Source organism: Grus americana, chromosome 10, assembly GCF_028858705.1.
Source record: "Grus americana isolate bGruAme1 chromosome 10, bGruAme1.mat, whole genome shotgun sequence".
NCBI lineage: Eukaryota > Metazoa > Chordata > Aves > Gruiformes > Gruidae > Grus > Grus americana.
In genome coordinates this window covers 4,120,061-4,140,473 of record NC_072861.1, presented here as the reverse complement: position 1 = coordinate 4,140,473, position 20,413 = coordinate 4,120,061, and the positions used below count along the sequence as shown (strand labels likewise).

Genomic DNA, 20,413 nt, shown 5'->3' with positions numbered 1-20,413 from the left:
TTCCCAGAATTGCGGTATTCAAAGAATCCTTTCTGAGAAGTGGAAACCTCTTCAGCACTGCAAGCATTGCCTGCTTGGCTAATGAATATGCAATAATGAATATACTTGCAAATGAATAGTGATTTCTTTTGAATTAATGGCATGGAGAAAGCTGGTATATTGGTAGAACATACAAAAGATGTCAGAGAAATAAAAAGCATCTTTCTGCAGGTACCTGAAGTTATGACAAGAAGGGGAGATAGAAACTCAAATCCTTCCATTTTCTCTTTCACACAGTGGTTATACTTCTCTCCAAAGAACTACCAGATACTGTTGACGCTAATCAAGCTTCCTGTGACATTGCACTTTCCCACGGTTTCTCTTCTCCTTTTTTTGCCTTTGAAACACTTTCAGGGGTAAGGATGGTAGCTAACCATGCTTAAACACAGACCAAGAGCAAAAAGACACCGCGTTTGTAATACGAACAGTAATTTCAGGATATACAGAGTATCACAATGCTAATTTTAGAGGAAAACCATTCATGTTCTTCATAATTATGGCAAAGACTATGATTATCTTGGGTAAAACGTCGGGGACTGGGTCCACCTTTCAGTGAAGGGCTCTATTGAAAACTGCTGTGAAACGCTAGATATTGGTTAAGAACGTAGTCTACGCAATTAATCTTTATGTTAGTTGTCAATTTTACCAAAGCAAAATGCCAGCAGGACTGCCTCGCACCACGAAACAGTGCTTTTGGAAGGATGCTCAAATAGTTCCTTCTAAAAGAAGCGAAGGGAGCATGTTTCAGAGCCGAACAGAGCTGACGTCATAGGGTCTGGAGCACACTGGACCAGCTTTCAGCCAGCAGCCGTAGATGGGTTCGGAGGAGTTGGAACAAATCAAGGCGGATGCTCAGAGACTGCCATTCCTGTTTCCATGGGAACAGAGATCGACTCTCACAGAAAGCAAGGTGATTTAAAAATTTTTAAATTGGCACGATTGTAGATAATTTGAAAGCCCCTAACATTTCTCGCACTGAAATTTGGATAGCCATTTATATGGAAATAGAAACGGCAGGCACAGCGAACCAGCTGAAACACTTGTATAGTTTAGCTGTGGTTTTCCTCTGGAAGAACTTTCATTGCTGTTGGTATCTTTAGGACTCAGTAAGACACCAGAGGCTGGACTGTTTTAATTTTGAACATGACTGTATTACAGCAATTGATGTGAAGCCATCTCTCTTAGATGTAATTGTTATAGAGGCTTTAAAGGACTGTAGAATTGCCTTCTATTCTCCATTTTCATTTCACAAACAAATGATTCCAAGGGACCACAATATACCTGAGGAGTTTTGAAAAATACAACCAGCTTAACACCTGAATTATCTGAGTAGTCAACATCTCTTATATACTGCCTTAATACTTTTCATAGACTCTCTATGTAGACCAAAAGGTTCACGGTCTACTCCATCAGACTACCCAAAATCAGCAACATTAACTGCGAGGAACGTCTTGCTTGAAGCCCTGGATGAGCAGAGCCCTGTTTGTAGATGCTATTTTCATATTTTAAGTACTGTCAGGTCCAAACGTGCTGCCCAAATCCCTAACAAAAAGCATTGCTCAAAGCAGTGTATAGTTAGCAAAACCCAAATGAAACTGCCATTTTCACGCATAACAAAATTTGAGGGTTTTTTAATATGAACCATTTAAAAAAAAAAAAAATCAGACTTCTCATCGCTTTCCACTACGGAACAGATTCAAAGGGTACATTCTGTTGCCAAACAATTTTAATTACTGAAGGAAAACCCCAGTGCTCTGGCCTGGAGACTGATTCTTGGCCAGATCAAACAGACAAATAGGTGATTTTTCACCCTTCAGAGCAGGGGCAGGAAGGAAACTGCAGTGCTGTCAGGGAAGTGTTCCACTTACGGTTTGTCATTGACTGCTGAATTTCTGAATGGGGCTGTAAGCAAAGATATGAAAAGCCGTGTTGCAAAGATGCAGAAGGGGAGATGAAGGGCCTTGCGGGTTCCCAAAGGATCCAGCCTGTCAATAACCAAATAAACGAGCAGCTGATCACTTGTCATTGCCGCTCTAGTCCCACTTGCTTGCCCACTGAAAATACTTCTGTTTGGCACAAAACTATTTTGTGGGGGGAATTTCATGAAGGTTAAGGTGATTTCAGTAGCTGGCATTACAGAAGTTAGCAGCACAGCAAGGTTCATTGATTTTTTTCTCCCCCTCCCTCAGCCCCACAGAGCTCCCCCCCGGGCTCAGCCCTTCCAGCCTTCAATACAGGCCACTCACATCAAAATATTCACCCAATCATGAGATACAGTGTGTTAATAACTGGACGCCTCGTTGTCACGTTCCTGTGATGGCTCTAGGAAGGTTTCTTCTCCAAGTGCCCCATTCATCACAAGAGTTTTACAAAAGACTCTCTCCTCAGCATCCCGCTGACCCCGTCCCTGGCCTTCACCTCTATCACGGACATACTTGCTAGGACCATTTGCTATAGGTTTCAATTTTTTCAGCTGCAAGGTGGAAATAATTTTCTCCCTCTCCCAGGGCCCTACAAAGCACAGCACCCTCTGGACATAATCCAGCGACACTGGGACATGTGAGCAGTGACAGCTCCAAATCCAAAGCGTCTGCCCAACGGCTCTGCTTTGTCAGACCTAGAGGCTACAACTCACGCCAGCTAATTTCTGACGGCTCATCCAAATACCAGAAGTAGGAACGCAGTTGCTTTAGGCTCTTCTGCAGCCAACAGTAAGAGAGAAACTCATCCACAGCGCCAAGCTACCTGCCTGTGCTTGTGGTACGGCCCTGGCTGCTCCTAAGGGAGGTGACTGTGCTACACCAGTACTGTTGGGTGGGACAGACGCAGGCACAGTGCTCAGTGTGAGATTCCATCAAATAATTGGCTTTTTGGTTGGAAGCCAAACTAAAAATGAGGAGAGAATAGCATCTCATTTTGGAGGGCCAAAATGTACTTGATGCGTTTTTATGAACCCCGAGAGCAGCAAAGCTAACTCTTTCAAAACAAAGCTGTAATGTGGAAATACTAATAGGAAACATTTAGTTTTAGAAAGACTGAGATAAAACATTCTTGAAAAGATTCTTTTTTTTTTCCTTACAGATCAAATATTATGACTAGTCCCCATGCCCTCAAAATACTTTTTTTGGGGGAATTTTCCCTTGTGGAAGAAAGTTTTGCTCATTCCTCCTCAGCACCCTCTGCAAGTGAATCCTCTGTTTCTCCTTCTCCCCTCTCATGCGATGATGTTTTTTCCTGCTGCTCACAACAACCAAAGCAGTTTCACACCTCTGGCCCTGCAAACTCTCTCTGTTGCCCTCCTTTGCTTGCACTTCATTTTCCCTTTCAAAGTCTCTGCACACTCCCTGTCTTCTTCAAACCATCAGGGAGGAAACAGGCCAGTTCTCTAAAATACCAGCTACAAATTGCTCGTGGAGTGACTACTGATAACTGTAGCCACCAACTGCTGCAGATCTCTCTGAGCCGATCTCTGTGCCCCGCTAGAGACTTCCTCACCACCAAATAATCTGCCCCTGTGGCTGGTGCTGCAGAACAGTAAGAAAAAAGCAACACCCAGGCATCAGGAGCAACATGAATTAGTTATAGCTAAGTCAGTCCTGATGTGGTCTTGTGTAGAGTGCCACATTTTTGCATAGGCAACCACGGCAGGAGTGTTTTTCTCTTCTTTTTTCCCTACCCTCTGAAAATGCCAATGAGTATTTAAAAACACATATTTAAGAATCCTTAAAACATCCTAAGGAGGTGAACAGAGGCAACCTCACTTGTAGAACAGGTATCTCGAAGAGGGTTTCCTGGAAGTGTTGGACATAGTACCTTATTGTTATCTGCGGCTGCATTGTAACAGTTCAGTTATCTTATTTAACTAGCTGTCTGAAATACCTGATGGGTATTCACAGCTGGGTGTGGTGCTGGGCGCGCTGCGGGTTCAGATGTCTGTGAGGTTTCACGTCAGGTCCTGGTGCTAACAAACTCTTAGCTCTCACCAGTTTTTTCAAGAGTTTGGATTTTACTTCTAAATTTCACATATCTTGCTTATTCATGTACACATGCAAATCAAATTTTTTCTATATAGACATATAGGTATCTAAAAGTGTGCAGACACCTGCACACTTTACAGTGTTCTTAATTTAACAAGAGTCTTGAAAAGCTTTTTCAGTTGCAAAATGCAGCGTTGAGCTATGCTTCCCATGTGCAAATACATGGGCTTCTGCCAGCCCCAGAAGGTACTGGAGAAATGCAGCACATACAAAGAAAAAGAAACAAAAGAAATGTAAGACCACAGTGCTATACGACAGTTTGACTCTAATTTCCTTCACAGCTTATCTCTTTGTATTGTGCTGGTTTCCTTTGCATTTAATTGCTCTCTCTCCTCCTGTAGCTCATCAAATAATATCACTGAATTTTACTTTTTTTTTTTTTTTAAATCTTTATTTAATTTGCCAGCTGCTCACATGCACACATGGCAAGGAGCAGCCTGACATCATTTAACATCTCCCTGCTTCCTCGTTTCAGTATTAACTGTTTACCAGAAGAGAAACAGGTTTGGGGTTAGGGTGCTGAGCACATGCATGTCTCTGTGTGTGAGCAAGAGCTTTTTTTCCCCTGCCCTTTCACAGCCATAAGTCATTACGCTGAGCTGCCTGAATCTGCCCAATGCTATTTTTCGCCAGCTTGACTTCAGAAAAGACAGATCTGTGGATGTGCTTCACTTTCTGCTTTGGCTGGGGTGTAGCAACAAGGCTCAGTGCTGTGGCTGCTGCAGCTCCTGTCTGAGAAAAAACTTGCTGAAGGATTCCTTCTCCTCCACAGAGTGATAATAATGACACAACTGCAGTTTAAAGACGCATTTTGGGTAAGTGAACATTTCCTATGTGTTTCCTATATTCGGTGTATCTGTATTTAAAAATCTTTTCAAATACAGCTTGGGTCTATTTATAGCTTAAAAGTAATTCAATCCTATTCTGTGTTCTAAATTTAGTTTAGTAAAAATCCAAATTTGTCTCCAAGCAAAAACATACTGTTTGGTAGCGTGTTTAATCCTAGGCAGAAGGATGCATTGGAAAGAATATATCCAGTCCACATACAACAACAGATGTTCCCAGTTCCTGTGCTAGGTCCAGAAACCGCTTTTGAAAGGGCCATGGGTTTGTCTGTCTCACAGCCCTAAGAGCACTTTGCTTGCAGTGAGTGTCCGCAGCTTTAGGAGCGGCACTCCAGAACTAAGCCCGAACACTCACAACTGGCTTAAAACCAGTGAACAAGTAGATACGCTCCGTTCTTGTTACTTGACTTTTGGTTGAAGAATCTTTTGGTGTCTTGTTTTTAAGCTCTTTCTCTGCAGTTACAAGGTAAAAAGACCCTAGCCACTTCCCTCCCAATGGTAATCTGAGGTTCTCTTGCAAATGCTTCTGGAGTAGAGATCTTAAGGAAAAAACCCAAACCAACAAAACCCTAACGTTGCAAAGTTGAGTAAACAGGATGTTACATGGTTGCCTCTTGTCTGGGCAATCATTTCTCCATCATCTATGACTGACTTAAAGACATGAAGGCATACGAATTCTTCTTGCCATTTTCCTATCAGGCCAAGTAGAACAGCCCCTTCACGGCATATTTGTTGCCTGTGCTTTCTTTCTGTCCACCCGCCCCTCAGGGCAAACCCTCTCGGTATGAACTAGAAGGGCAGACACAAGAATGCATTTCAGTGAACCACCTTCCTCCCTGCACTTCCAGGAAGCCCTCCCCACCCCCACTCTAGTACCAGATTTGAACAGTTAGAACGAAAAAAATGCAATGAGGAAATACAAAAGTTAATTTTGTTAACCTTAACTGTGCCCTACCACACCTACATGAGATTCTCTGTACCTCCTCGTTTATGCAGCTACTAACTACATAGCGCAGGGTAGGACACAACTGCTGCCCCAGGAGCTTCAGCTTTTGCATTTCAGGACTTCCTTTGAAAATGTGCCATGGGACTTTTAGAACTGGTACATTTGAGATATTTACTTTTCAAGGTCTTGGTCTTTAGTGAGAATAAATCAAGCGTATGCTCTATGGGCTGGAGTAGAGTTTGGGTGATTAACGCCAGTTGACAATCTGGCCAGGCCAGTTCTTTATGGCTCTTCTTCCCTAAATTTCTCTCCTGTGCTTAGTCACGTTAACATGACTATAACCCTTGCTTAGCTTTGAAGCCAGCACCTTCCTTAAAGGAAAGCGTCTTTGTTTTTAATATTTTTTGGCTGGAAACATTGTATTGCCAAGCTTGATTAACAGGGTAGAAATATATCCGGTCACAGGATGGTAGTTTTAGCTATGCAATAGTAAGTCTTCTAAAATGAAAACTCGCAGGATATTGCACAATGCTGCCAAAGAGTACAGCTTGCCCCCTAAATCACAAGATCAGCAATTATTTTTGCATTCATAAAGTTCTGTTATGCCTATTAGTGAGAGGGAAATGCTTTTGCTTGGTTTTCTTCAGTGAGCCATTACCTCCTTCATTCCATTTGTACCATGAATGGAAATCGTCTTTATGATTAAAACCCAAAAAGTAGATTTGCACCATAGTAGATCACTCAATACAGATCCTTGATCTCTACAACCTGCGTAAGGACATTCACCCCGATGAGCTATACCCTAAGCAACAACTCCCTGTTCTTACCATCAGTAAACTTTTGGATAGGCAGAAGTGTCTTTAGTACCTATCACAATGTAAAATATGTAAAGAAACCCTAAAAGCAGCCGATCTTCCCCAACTAGCAAAGAAAGAGCACCATTCATTCCTCCCCGAAGTTCCTCAAACTTCTTAAGAACAGGGTGTGATGTCTTTCAGGAAGACACAAATTGTTCCTCATATCAGGTATAAATTTTAATCTCTCTTCTCCCCTATTAAATGTAGCAGTGACTTAATCTCTTTTCCCTTATTAGATGTAGCAGTGATAGTACTATACTAAAAGTCTCATACTTGTGCTATTTTTTAATTTTCTTTGTATCATGCCCTGGGCTAAAACTAGTATATTTTTTAATTCATATAATAGAATCATAGAATAAAAAAAAAAATCATAGAAGACTAAAATTACAATACTTGTTTTTATATCCTCCACACACTCTGTAATGGTTTAAGGCAAAGTTGCTCAAAGCCTCCACTAAAATGTGCCTCAGCAGAAGTTTTCTATCCTCTGATAATATTTTTTGGAGAATATTAGTGAGATGAAAACACAAATCGGTTTTAATAGCCAATGCAGGGCAGTTGATAATGGATTAATATTCTGCTGGGCTGCAATACAAATGTAACAGATGTTACCTGTCTTCTCTATCATCCTATTAGACAGGTAGTTAAACTCCCATGTTAACAGGAACTAGGTCTGCGATACCAGCTGAGCTTCATGTTAACAGGGTTATGTTAATAGGCAGAGATCTGAACAACATTTTTTGCTACAAAAAAACCCCACTAGCCAAGACAATCTTTCCCCTTCTGTCACAAATACTGAGTTTCTTTCTTAGTCTCATTCTATGTTCTTGTACTCATTGTTTGCTTTTCCTCTGAAATTCTTGTCACTGCCTTTTCCTTCTATTTTGTTTTTCTCCAACACGCTGCTCAACACGCCAGTTGCAACCTTGTGAAATGCAACTGTTTCTGGCCAAGAGGTAGGTAGGTGCTTACTGGCATCATTTACTGGCTTTGCCTTACCCACCCGGGAAGGGGGAACAAGGAAGACTTTCAAAAGAGGCGTTTAGTTTTGGGGCAGGCTCCAAAGTGCCCAGAGTTAAGTGGGAGCAAATCTGTTCCCTCAGGCAGCTTTGAATCAAATTCAAGCAGCCACATCAATTCCCAAAATGTGTCATGGGCTCCTAAGGTGCTTAGGATTTAAAAACCAAAATGCATAAAGTGTGAAGTGCTTGTTCGTTCTCAGCTGTAGGATGAGCTCAGGGCTTGTGGATTCTCACAGCCAGCAAATATGATGCAGGCCTTGAACATGAGAGAGCAAGATTTGCCTCCCTGCCCGGCTGTGGACTTGTCGCTACCACATTCCCGCCTATGCAGTACCTGCAATTATGGTCAGACGCTGCAGCAGTGGGAGCCATGGACGTGCTTAAGATAAAGAGCCTCTTACAAATGAAGATGCTTCCTTAGTCTTTCTTCTTTTGACTTCAGGCTACGTTCTACATCAAGTTGAATGCAAAGTTGACTTCAGAGGTGAACCTCTCAACTGTTACTGTAGCTTTTTCACACAATGGTCTGTTATATACACCAAAAAAGATGTAATTAATTTCATAAATAATTTAACTTCTAATGAGACTCTTAACTGCAGTACAAGAGTGCAGAGATGATTATAAACAACACGGTAAAACTATTTTCCAGACTTACTAGGCAATACACTGAAGAAATACAGTATCAACTTTTTTACTCAAAAAAGGAAGTCTTTTTTTATCCCAGGAGCTACCTTGCTTTCCTGCAGAGGTTACATTTTACAGGGCCTGTTGTTTTGAAGCAGGTCTGAGGAGGAAGTGAGACCAGGCAGGTTTGTCAGTAGGGAGGAACCGGGACTGGTGAGGGCTCCTGCCAGCCCTTGTGCCTGAGGCATGGCTGAGCTTGGGCAGGGAAGGATGTGGCTGCCAAACCTTTCATGCTGGCATCTCAGCTTTCACTTGAATAGAGTTTCATTTGAATCAGATTGCACCAGTTGCATCCGTATCTACTGCATCTCTCTGGACTGCAGAAAGTGTGACTAGAGGCAGATGTATGGCTGTGGCCCCGCTTACATCCAGGGCAAGTCATCAATGGTGGATGTGCATGGAAATGGGGAATAAAGGGGGAACCATCTTGGAAAAGTTGAACCGATTGCCCAGCTGATGTCTGTGTTTGTTGTGAGGTCAACTTCATCTCCACGGAAGAGGCTGGTCTATTCTTTTCTTACATGTAATTTCTTCCTATGTTCCCTCAACCGATCTGGGAAGGAAGCTTCGCTCACTGGGACAATGAGAAGCACCTCTACAGGGGAGTGCGATCTCAAAACAGTCATCGAAACCACAGGAAATCACAAATAGAAAACTTGATTTGTTGTTGTGGCTATGGAAACACTGGTGCTTCACAAATCACTTCTGAGCAGAGCACAACAGCTACAATGAAGCTCAAATGAACTAACACTCCCAACACAGATATGGATAGCGAGGCAAACATGTCAATGGCTACTTCCATCTCCCGTATGCCCAAAATAGCACCTAGGAGGGTGTGTGAGGAACCAAGCACAGCATATTCGGGGTGGTTCATTTCCATGGTGATGAGCTCAGGTGGAAGGACTCGAGTTTTATGTTTGCAACTTTTGGTTATCTCTCAGTTACAGCCTGCATGTGACACATCAGGCTGAGCATCTTCCCTATGAGGAGGAAGAGTATCTGAGGGAGGCTTAAACACAGTGGACTGGTCCTAAGGCTGCAGAAGGCTTTCCAGATCAGGTGGATTAATGGGTTTACAGAAAGCTCAGTTTAGGTCAGCGATTGAAATAATTAGGCAGTTAAAATTTTAATAAAACATAATTACTTCTGATTGCCATGCTGCAACTGAGTGCCTTATCTAGGGGTTTTGACTGCTTAAATTGGTTGATTGATGAAGTTACTGTGACAATTTTGTTAATATTTTTACGCAGTTATATCTGGTTTGTTTTGATCTGTCCTGCTCTGCAAAACTTGTTTGGTTTTGCTTGGGCTCAGAGAAACAGAGGATTCTTATTTATGCCAACTTTAACTATGCCATGAGTATGCATTTGAAATACGGCCTAGGTGAGTCAGTCACTCTATTTTCACCCACGTGTATGCAGACACGTCTAATAAACATGACCTAAACGAGCATTTGTCGCATGGGGCTTGAAACGGATCTTGTGGATCTGTAACAGCACTTCACGCAAACATCAAAGAGGACAATGTCCTCTGGTTTGCTAACGCAGCGTGTTGAAGTGCATTTTCTGATGATAGAGTCACAGAATAGCTGAGGTTGGAAGGGGCCCCTGGAGATCATCCAGCCAACCCCCCGCTCAGCGCAAGGGCCAGCTACACTAGCTTGCCCAGCACCATGTTTTGAGTATCTCCAAAGATGGAGACTCCACAACCTCTCTGGGCAAACTCTTGCAGTGTCTCATCACCCTTAAAGCAAAAACACTTCTTACGCTTAAACAGGACTTCCTGAATTACCGTTTATGCCCATTGCCACTTGCCCTGTCGCTGGGTACCACTGAGAAGTCCTGGCTCCGTCTCCCCTACTCGCTCCCATCAGGTATTTATACACATTGAACCATCTCTTCTGCAGGCTGAGCAATCCCAGCTCTCAGCCTCCCCTCCCACAACAGAATCTCCAGGGTGAATCTCAGAGTCTCCCTGTGAACCTCATTTCAACATATTTTTTTCCTTGCAGGACCGGGTGATTCATGACCCATCCCTTTCCTCCCACAAAGCTTGCACTCCTGCAAAGCAGCAGAGCAGAGCTGCACCACTTCTCTTTCTTCAAAGTTTACAGTCACTGGCTGGGGACACTGACCTTGTGCTGCTTTCGGGCACAGTGGAAGACACTGAATTTCAATCCAGTTACACTCATTGCATACTTCTAAGGCAAATTAGGCTGCTTTGTAAACAGACTTTTTGTTGTTGTTGTTATTCCTCAGCTCCTTTTAGCCTCAAAAGACCTTTTTTCTGATTTTTTTTCATGCCATACTGCAGCTAGGTAGATTCTGGCTGGCAGATGGCACAGAAAATACTTGTTTCATCTCCTGTTTAATCTAGGTTTTGTAATAAAGCTTTTCTCAGCAGCCACAGTTCAATAACGTACAAAGTTCACTGTGGTGTTCAGTAGAATTTGGGGATTTGAGGCTAGGATGAGGTGAGGGCTGAGGGGACACTCAGCATTGCTCAGGGTGTTAAGGTTAAGAAAAAAAATGTTGAAAATATGCATATAGATCCCTACAGCTTTTCAGTTCCCCAAAGAATTGTTCCCTTACTATAAATGGAGTTCAGTACTTCTTCAAAGTGGTGGAAAAATGTCGCTGAACAAGATTGAGAAATTGAAAACGTCCATAGCTCTTGGTAAAAAAATCTTGGTGCAACTTCACTGTTGCTTGAAATGAAAGGCAATAGTCATTTGCTCTTAGTCTTGAGAACTAAGTGAAAATTGAGCAGCTCGGACTGGCTTAGAGATACCAGCTCTGTTGTTCCATTCAAAGCAAAGAAATAAATAAAGATAAAACTTTTTTTTTTCTTTAAAGTAACAACGTTTCAAACCAAGATGCTATTTGGTGCTGCTCTCAATTTGTCCAAGCTTAATTAATTCCTAAAAGGAAAGCAAAATAACAAATAAAGGGTGGGGGGCAAAGGAAAAAAGAAAATAGGTGTTCAACAGTACAGAGGTCTGAGTGTCATCGCTTAATGCTATTTGCAGTAGATGCTGTAATCATTGAAGGGTTATTAAGAAGTCAGGACTGACGAATAGCCCTGGAGGCTGCTGCTCAGTAGGATGGAAATCCCCAGGAGCACCAGAAGCAAAGGAGGCACCTGCCGTTGAAAGACCCCAGCCGCACATTTGGTTAGGACTCGTGTTTTTGACAAAACCTTTTTTGCAGGAAAACAGAGTTTTACTGGAAGTAGGGGAGCTGTTTTGGAAGATAAAGCTGGGTTTCGATGAAAAAGTTCACATCTGGTGAAGGCTTCCTCTGGAGATGCAGGTTTAAGGTGAAATTTCTAACCAAAGAGGGGAAGAGGAAACCACACTCGTATGAACCAGCCCTCTGGGGTGCCGGGAGCTCTGCAGGGGGAGATGTAGTCTGGAACAGGAGCTGGAGCTTTCATTGCCCACTGTCTACCCTACCTGCAGCCCGGAGTCCGGGCATGCCTTCCCTCCGCTCCAGCAGATTCATCCACAAGTAAAACAGCTAGAGAAAGGAGAGATTAAAATGAAAATCTGCTTCCCTATATAGACAGCAGGTGGTGGACAGTGTGCCAGCTTTGGCAGTGGGATGTCTCAATCACATCTGCCTGATTCAGAGCAAATTTCTTCTTTATATCAACATGAATGTCTTTTTTTGTTGTCTGTTGCTGCTGTTGTCGAAAGGTGGAATGTGGGCTTTTAAATCTTACATAAATTTGCAGGGCAAGAAACCCATTTCCCACCCTGCTCTAGAAGTGATAGCAGTTCATTTTGTACAAGAGAAGTTCATGAGAACATGAAACACTCTTAAGGTGGATAATGCTGAGGCTCTTTGCGAGCTGAACAAGAATTTTATTCTTGCTGGTTAAAAGACAAGGCAGTTTTGAGCGAACAGACACCTTGTGCATGACAGTCAGGCTTATGCAACAGTTTTAACAGCTCATACAGTTCCAAAGCAGCTATGCTGGTGCAACCCCTTATGTAGAGCTTGCCCATTTCCTATACCCTAGGAGCTTGCAGCAGAAACACCCAGAATTAATCCATTTTTAATTATTTTGTATAAGGCACGAGAGATATTTATGCAAGTGGGAGCAAACACAGAGAAATGCCTCCCAGATGGAAATGTAAGAGTGGCATGGTTGTCCCACCTGGACAAACTGCTTGACTTTACTTAAATGAACCTCACCACCACCCCTTTTAAAAATTTCTAAAAGCCTAAAGTTGATTTTGTTCTGTTGGATTGCACAATTCCCCAGTACGATACACCATACTAACAGAGTGTAAGACCATGTTGCATCATATTGAGTAACAGGGTATGTTGAAAATTATTATTTAGGTGGTGAAGATCTCTTATAAAATGGAAACCGTAATATGTAGTTATCAAATAATCCTGACTAAGAAATGAACTCAATCTTTAATTCATTCCCCTCATACAGCAAGACTCTAGGAAGATTTCCTGAAGCTTTATCCTTCCCTACATGCCAGGAAAGATCGCTAAAAATGCCTGGCTCATAGGGGAAACAGAGAGCGTGGGTGCAGCAGTATGTTCTATTTAGTGCCTTTTTCAGGACTGAAAGGAAACAATTCTAAGTTTTGTAAGACAAGGAAGAGAAAGACACATAGGTTTTTAAATGAACTAATGTCCCAACTAAGCAGGTCTGGTTCCAGGGGCTCTATATGACCTTCTCAACAATTGTCTCTGTACCTGAGCAAGTCAGGGTTGGTTCATGTTGCCTCGCTCACAGCAGTCTGGGACCTATCCCACAGTGCTTGCAGGAGGAGAGGATCTCTCTTATAAAAAAGAAGAGATGTGGAAGCAAGATAAACTAAAGAGGAATAGAAACAAAAATAAACTGTGAACATTATTTTGAATAAAACAGAAGTATCCTCTGCTTTTAAGATTCTATTTCTCCTTATTTTACTTCCAGTTTCTCTTGTGTAGCTAAGAAACTGAAGCAAGATCTGATTTCACCATTGACACATTTATGTCTTGGACTTCAGAACGCACCATGGCAAAACAGTGCTGTGCTTTATGAAAGGCAGGTGCAAACGCTCACATTAGGCTTCTCACTTGGCTCCCAGGAAGAAGGCACCTTACTTTATGGATTTAGCTGTTGTCTAAAGTCACCACGTGGAGAAAATATGAAGGGATGCCGGCACCTCAAGCCTGTGTCATATAGCCACATCAAGCTCCCATTTAAAACTAGGGAGGGATTTTGCTTCCTCCTGTCCCATTTCTCACCATCCCCATCACAAAGGTGTTCCAGAAGTTTGCTATATGCAAATTTCCTGTATGGATTCCTAGCTTATTGTCACACTTTTTCTTGTGATGCGCAACTGGCTGCTAGTCTCTTCCTCCTTTTCCTGGCGCACAAGCATCAGGAGTCTAAACTGCTGCGCAGCAGAAGCACGCCATGTCTTGAAGTGGTCAGAAACATCCCCAGACCCCCACCTGCAGGAACTTCAGGTCAAGGCTGAAGTCAGTGAAAACTAGTGGAAACGGACAAATGAAAGCATGATCTCAACCTGGTAGAATACGCGCAATTCAAGAGAAGGTGCATTGTTTTCCCTGGCTGCTTTACAATACAAGACACTTGGAATAAACCAGTAAATGACAGCATCTCAAAATTAAGAGAGATGCTCTTCTCCTACTCAGTACAAAGAAGGTGTTCTTGTGAAAAAGGGTGGCACAAGGTTTCCATTTCCTGATTTGGCTCTTGCCCTTTGTGGAAGGTTCCTGAATTGAGACATTATGAGAGACAGGCAGATGGACAGCTGAAAGGAGGTGATACCATGGCATATCTCTGAAGCTCTGTTTCTGCCTTTCAAAAGGCAAAGCTCCTTCCATGTAATGTTTGAAAGAAGTTGAAAGTTCAAAGAGCACTGTCACATTCTCCGGTCCTCTGGCTAAAGCTTCAAGGACTGATTTTGTGATTAATCATGTTATGAGATGTAAAAACACTGCTATGCAAAGAAAAACAGAGCACTTGCACTCTTTACAAAGAGACCAAAAATTAAGTTACAGTTTTTCGTCTCTAGGAAATGTTGCACATACTCAGAATATTATTTAATCAAATTGTTAAGAAGGGAAGCTAAAATGGTCATAAGCACAAGCAGAGTCCTTTTATTAGACTGGAACTGAGCCTTTCCAAGTCTGTTCCCTGTATGCTATTCGTCTGCAAGCCACCTGCAAAAGCTAAGAAGGCTTTTGTGCAGCCATCACTTTGTAGCTATGCAAATCATGGAGTGATTAAAACATGAAGAGAGCCAAACAACATGCCCTGACTATAAGAGTGCCTAATGCATAACACATGAGCAGTCCAGGATGCCAGCGAGGAGGGCGAGGGCTCGGGAAGCTGAGGAGCAAATTCCTCTCGTCAGCAGAGCTGTGAAACAGCCATTTCCTCCTCGGAGAAAACCCACAACGTCATCAAGAGCAAAAGACCACTGGGAAGCTACTGGTTTGCTCAATGTCACCAATTTTGCAACCCTGCTATGAGGTTTCTGACATCTCAATTTAAATGTATTTCTGAATATCCTAGCTGCTGCAGAATTGAAGTCGGATGAGAATCTCTGCTTTCCTTTGAAGTTCCCTAGCCTACCTCATTACAGGGGGAAGCGCGAGATGGCAATCTAGCAACTCAGCAATTGGAATGCTACAAATGCAATGCTCTTTTCCTTCTGATTTTTGAAGGTCCCATTCAAGGTTCATATCTGTGCTACGTCTGGCAATAAATACCATTTGCTCCCCATGAAAAGTACTGCATCGCAGATTTAGGTAACAGGCTGCAGTGAAATTGCAAACTAAGCCTCATATTGAAAATGCCCGAGTCAAATCTTGAAATTATACAAAAAAAGTCCCAAGATAGCCACCTACATCCTTAGCAAACATTTATGTTTCTAATGTGCAAAGAGTGAATTTACAAGAAATGATAGAAATGTTATACAGCCAGCTCCAGCCCGCCTACCTTTCCTTGCTTTTTTTCTGCTTCTGCAGAAAAATTATATACTTTTTAAAAAAAGGATTGGTTTTTTAAGTTCATATAAATTCTGTAGTCAGTTCAATCTTGGAAAACGCAAGCAACCATTGCATTCCCGTCCATTCCAACCAGTTCCAGCTAGTGAGAAAAAGGAGTTCTTACATGGTACAGCAGTATGCAGCTTTTAAACTCATTACCAGCTTGTTACACATGAAAATTTATAGAAAAGGATTCATATCACATCAAGCATTGGTCAAAGTAGACTGCTTTAGTTAGAGGCTTCCACTGCAATGCTGTTCTGTTCTGGACACCAGTGATCTTCCCCCATTTATGTGCTCACCTCTTAAGCCGAGTTTTCAGCTGCTGACACATTTCCAGGAGAAGGCAGCAGAGCGTCAGGCTGAGAACCTTGGGTTTTGTTTTGAAAAAAGGCTCTTTCATGTCTCACTGATGTAGAGCAGAACTAGTACAGCATCTCATGTAATGGGAAAGCAATCCGTAACCGCTTCTTATTGCACCAAGGCCACGTAAGGCCCAGGCACCCCTCCTCAGTATCACAGCTGAGCTGGAGCAGGAATTTAAAGTCACTTGGACTTCAGATACACAAATGAGCAGTGCTTACTGCTATCCCATTTTATTTCACTATTTATTACAGGAAAGCTGGAGTGGCGCAGAAAAAGAGCAGTAAACCTCCTAAACCACTTGGTATCATGTGAATATATTCCCAGAAATACTAGGAAATTTTAAAGTATCCCAGGGAAAAAAACCAACCTGAAACGTAAAGCAAGTGATTCACTTACAGTGAAAGACCGTGACATGACAGAAAATATCCAGCCCAGTCAAATGTACTTTGAGATCATAAATCACGTTTGACTGTTGGCTATGAAATCTGTTTGCTGCTCACCTACAGTAAATACTAAGCCCTTGCTAGAGCTCTTGACAAGGAGACTAGCAGATCAAGAGATCCAGATCTAAATCCACTGTTTTAAAGCAGTGCAAATACACAGCGGTACGATGCAATGATGTAATTCATTGATATAACTCAGAACAACTTACTTTCAATCCAGGACTGAGATATGTGCTGTACAACTGTGGATAGAAAGGGTTTCTTTCTGTCAATTGAAAAACACATTGGCAGAATGATGCTTGTTCAAAACTGCTGTCCCCTGTTCTCTTTTAACTTCCTCGTCGCACCAGTAATTATTTCATTTTTGAACCTGGAAAAATGAATCTGAAATGTTTGCTTTAGGAAAATTGTCAAGAGCTTACCTTAGCTAAACAAGATTAAGTTATGATGCAAAAAAGTTTGTTTTTTTTAAAAAAAAAAAAAAATCCAAAGATACTCAAACCAGATTCAGTTTCAGGTTTTTTCCTCTTCTGAAAATCTGTATGAACACTTTATTTAGGTGATTTAGCAACATTTATCATTTTCAGTCCAAAACCCCTCTTTATAATACTTCTGATAAAAGCCTTGGGAAAATACCATTAAGAAAAAAGACAAGAAATGCACTTTTATAGTTAAATATTTTCAAATTTAAGAGAAAATGGTTGGGGTTTTTAAAAGATTTTTTGCATAGTTGCAGATAATACATTTCAAATAATTCCTAAATGAAGGAACATTAGGCTAAAAGAATACCTGATGGCTATGCTAAAATTGTCAGTACTCCTACTGTTACCGCTTGCAGTCAGGCCCACCTTAGATGCGCAAACCAGTTAACGTGCAGATTTTTGGTACTATCTTTATCACCATGGTAGCTCAGCACTATGTACCACACAACGCCCCCAGTGTCTGCTGCGTAGTTGTTTCTTTTCCAGCCATTCTTCGCACTCAGGGTAGTGGTGTTGCCACACTGAATCCTGGAGGTTACCCTCCCTGTGTACCTCCTAGGTGGTAGTTCCTTGTAAAAAGTGAGCAAGCTTTGCAGGTGGAGGTGCTGGGGAAGAGGCAAGGCAGATGAGATGCTAAGATGCTGACAAGGCAGCTTATCCTGCAGGAGCAGGTAGAGGTGTGAACTGTGCTATGTAAACTACCTCTAAAAAAAGCTCGAGGTGGGCAAGTCAGGTCCCAGGATGGGGTTAGAAATGCTCCGAGAAAACCAGCCACAACAGAAGAGCCCACAGTTCCTACAGCATAACCGCAATGACTCGATCAGTTCACGTTAATTTTCTAAATATTAGTAGTTGGACATGCAAGGGTATACAATTTAGCGAGCGTTTTGCACGCAAGCCTGGATATTTTTGCTTCAGTTCAGTCCATCGTAACAGCTATTTACCAAAACCATGCTTCAGTAACCAGCAAAGCATTTTAGATTTTCCTGCTTGATATTATTGCAATAGTACCCTGGTGACTTCAAAACGTAGACACTTGCTCTTCAAAAAGCCTTGCAGTACTCTCTGAGCACCTGGCAGCACAAGGCTCAGAGATGAAATGTGCTGTAAGGCTGATTCTCAGCTAAAGACAAGACTTAGCAGAAGGTTACTCAGCTTTGTGCCACCAGGAGGTAAGAAGAAACTATGGCACCCCCCCAGCTATCTTCATACTGAACTTTCTACCCTCTGGCCAGGGAACTGACACCATCAGTCTTCCAGCTTGCAGCCTTCTACCAAACCAAAATCCTCAGAGCTTCTCCCTCATGGCTGCAAAAGCAGCTCAGAGCCAGCCGTGAATAATCTCTCTCACAATTATCTCCCGATGTTTACCTGCGTGATTGCCTACGGAAAAACTTCTACCAGACGGATGGCACAGTCCCAAGGCACCCATCTCTTTAGAAAAGTGCTAATGTGAGGGAGCAGCATCATTAAGCCTCAGAGGAAAAAAGAAATGGAAAGAAGAAAGCATATCCCAGTGTGCTTACTGTCAACACCTCTGCCTGCAGTCTTCCATGCCTCCTTTCAAGTATGCTAGGAAAAGCTATTCTGGTTAAACTAGAGCATAAAATTTGTGTTTTTCAGCCGTATACTCGCTTTCACACTTCTTTCATCTCTGGAGGAGCAGCGTTGCTCGTTGCACTGGAGGGAAGCAACATTTGTAAAAGGGAAGAGGAGAGGAGATGCTGCCTCTCCATTAGCTGTGATTTTCCCCATGAGAAGAAAAACGCCCAGCTCAGGGGCATGCAAAGTATTAATGGAAGAATCTCAGGACAATACGGATCTGCCTGCAACACCAAAATCCCTTTGTCAAGCACTTTCTTACGAGTGATTATAGGTCTGCTGGACAACACAGATTAACTAATCCTTTTTATTAAAATAACAATGAGTAAATCCTCTTTCACAGTCGCAAACACTTTGACTAAGTGGAATCACTTTCTTGGCAATGAGAAAAATTACTGGTGATGATTAAAATCACCCTCTTCCAAGCAACTACCTAGATTTTGTTATAAACAAATTATTTTTTACCCATGTAATGAATACGTTTATTATTTAAAGCATTTTTTCTAACGTCATAAAAAAATAAAATAGTTCTTTGACTATTCATTAGTACTTATAATCATTACGAAGTCCCAGCTGAGAGGTGCCCAAACACTAGCTAAGTAGTGCAATTTTATCAGCCTTTACAAAACCATTCGATGTAAATGTTAACTATAACACAAAAGGATAAAAGGAAAATAGAATGAAAGCAAGAGAGCTTATCAAGGCTAGATAGTTGTTTAACGTGGTACAATCTTGCAGTCTTGATTGTCTTCACAAAGAAAGCGTGAGGTCTGTTATGGTGCTACACAGAAAATCCTTAAGAAACCAGAGAAGAAAACCAAAACAGGACTCTGAACAAACAGCAACAGAAGAAGAACCGTAAAGCAGGAAAAGATACTGTTCAGGGGGAGATGCCAGTGGCTCGTGCCTGAACTGGAGGAAAGGTTCTCGAGAGCTGGTCTCAGGATTGATTTTGTTCAATATATTTGTTGCAGATACTGGCATAAGACATTAAGGATGGGCTGGGAATAGCTGTTGTTGAAACAAATGGGTAGAATGAAATATTGTACAGGAGATATCTGATAACCTTCAAGCCTAGAGTAACAGAAAGCAGATAAAATTAATGTTTCAAAGTGCAAAATGAGAGTAAAAGACCAGTAGTAAAAAAGGTCCAATACACTCTGGGACCTCATTAAGTAAAATTGCAGGAGGGGAAAATTGCAGGTATATCAATAGATTGTAGATCAATTAAGTGCTACTGGTACGATTTGACAGCAGAAGAAAGCAAATACGATCCTCTGATGTATCAGAAGTGTTTCTTAGAGAGCAATCATTAATGTCATGGTACAGAGCATCAGTTAGACTTTACTAGAGTAGCAGAGCATCGCCCTTGTCCAACAGGGATTTATTCAGCCTTGAGCAGGTACTATAAGAACACACGGGAATCAATGGAATGAAAAAACAGTACCCCAGGAAAGGGCAAAGGAGGTTTGTTTGGATTCAAGAAAAGGTTGAGACGATGCAGTTGTACAACATGTGAAAGAGGAAAAAGGGCTGTTGAAATGAAAGAAAAATGTTTGTGTAAGTAAACTTAGGTCTAAATAATTTATGGCTACATTGTGGTTGGAAATTAAGAAGCAATGTTGCAGGGCAAGTGACCATAGCAGCTTAAACTTGTCTAAATGCAGGCTGTCACCTGGCTACGTTTCCTCTCCCTCCTTGCTGTAGCCTGTGACATGCTAGTCGCACGTGATATTTAGACCACAGCCAGATCCGCTGCCTGGGAGGCTGAGGCAGCCCTGGTTTAGATTTCAGATGCCATGGTTTCTGAAATATGGCTTCCACATTCTTCAGGAACACATAGTGAGGACAATAAAGCAAATTTTGAGATGGATCCCCCAAAATGAAGAAAGGTTTCTTGAGTGCCTGTGGTAGGAAGTCCTTTTCAGACCCGCTCTTAGCTGGAGCCAAATCCCTCTATAAGGGCTAAAATATTCCTATAGTTATAATGGCTAAATTTGGCTTTTGCATTTCTAAATGCATTGAAGTAAGGAAGTAGGAAGGCAAAAAGATGGAGCAC

At 42.0% G+C, this 20,413-nt stretch overlaps 1 protein-coding gene across 1 annotated transcript in view; it reads left to right on the top strand.

The window, feature by feature from the left end:
* Positions 1-518: 518 nt before the first annotated feature.
* The window catches only part of PSTPIP1 (proline-serine-threonine phosphatase interacting protein 1), a 60,222-nt gene continuing 40,327 nt past the window's right edge, over positions 519-20,413 (top strand). The window contains exons 1-2 of the mRNA XM_054836956.1: positions 519-949; positions 4,656-4,891. Coding sequence (XP_054692931.1) covers positions 4,859-4,891 — 33 coding nt within the window. The 5' untranslated portion in view covers positions 519-949; positions 4,656-4,858. The remainder of the gene's footprint in view (positions 950-4,655; positions 4,892-20,413) is intronic.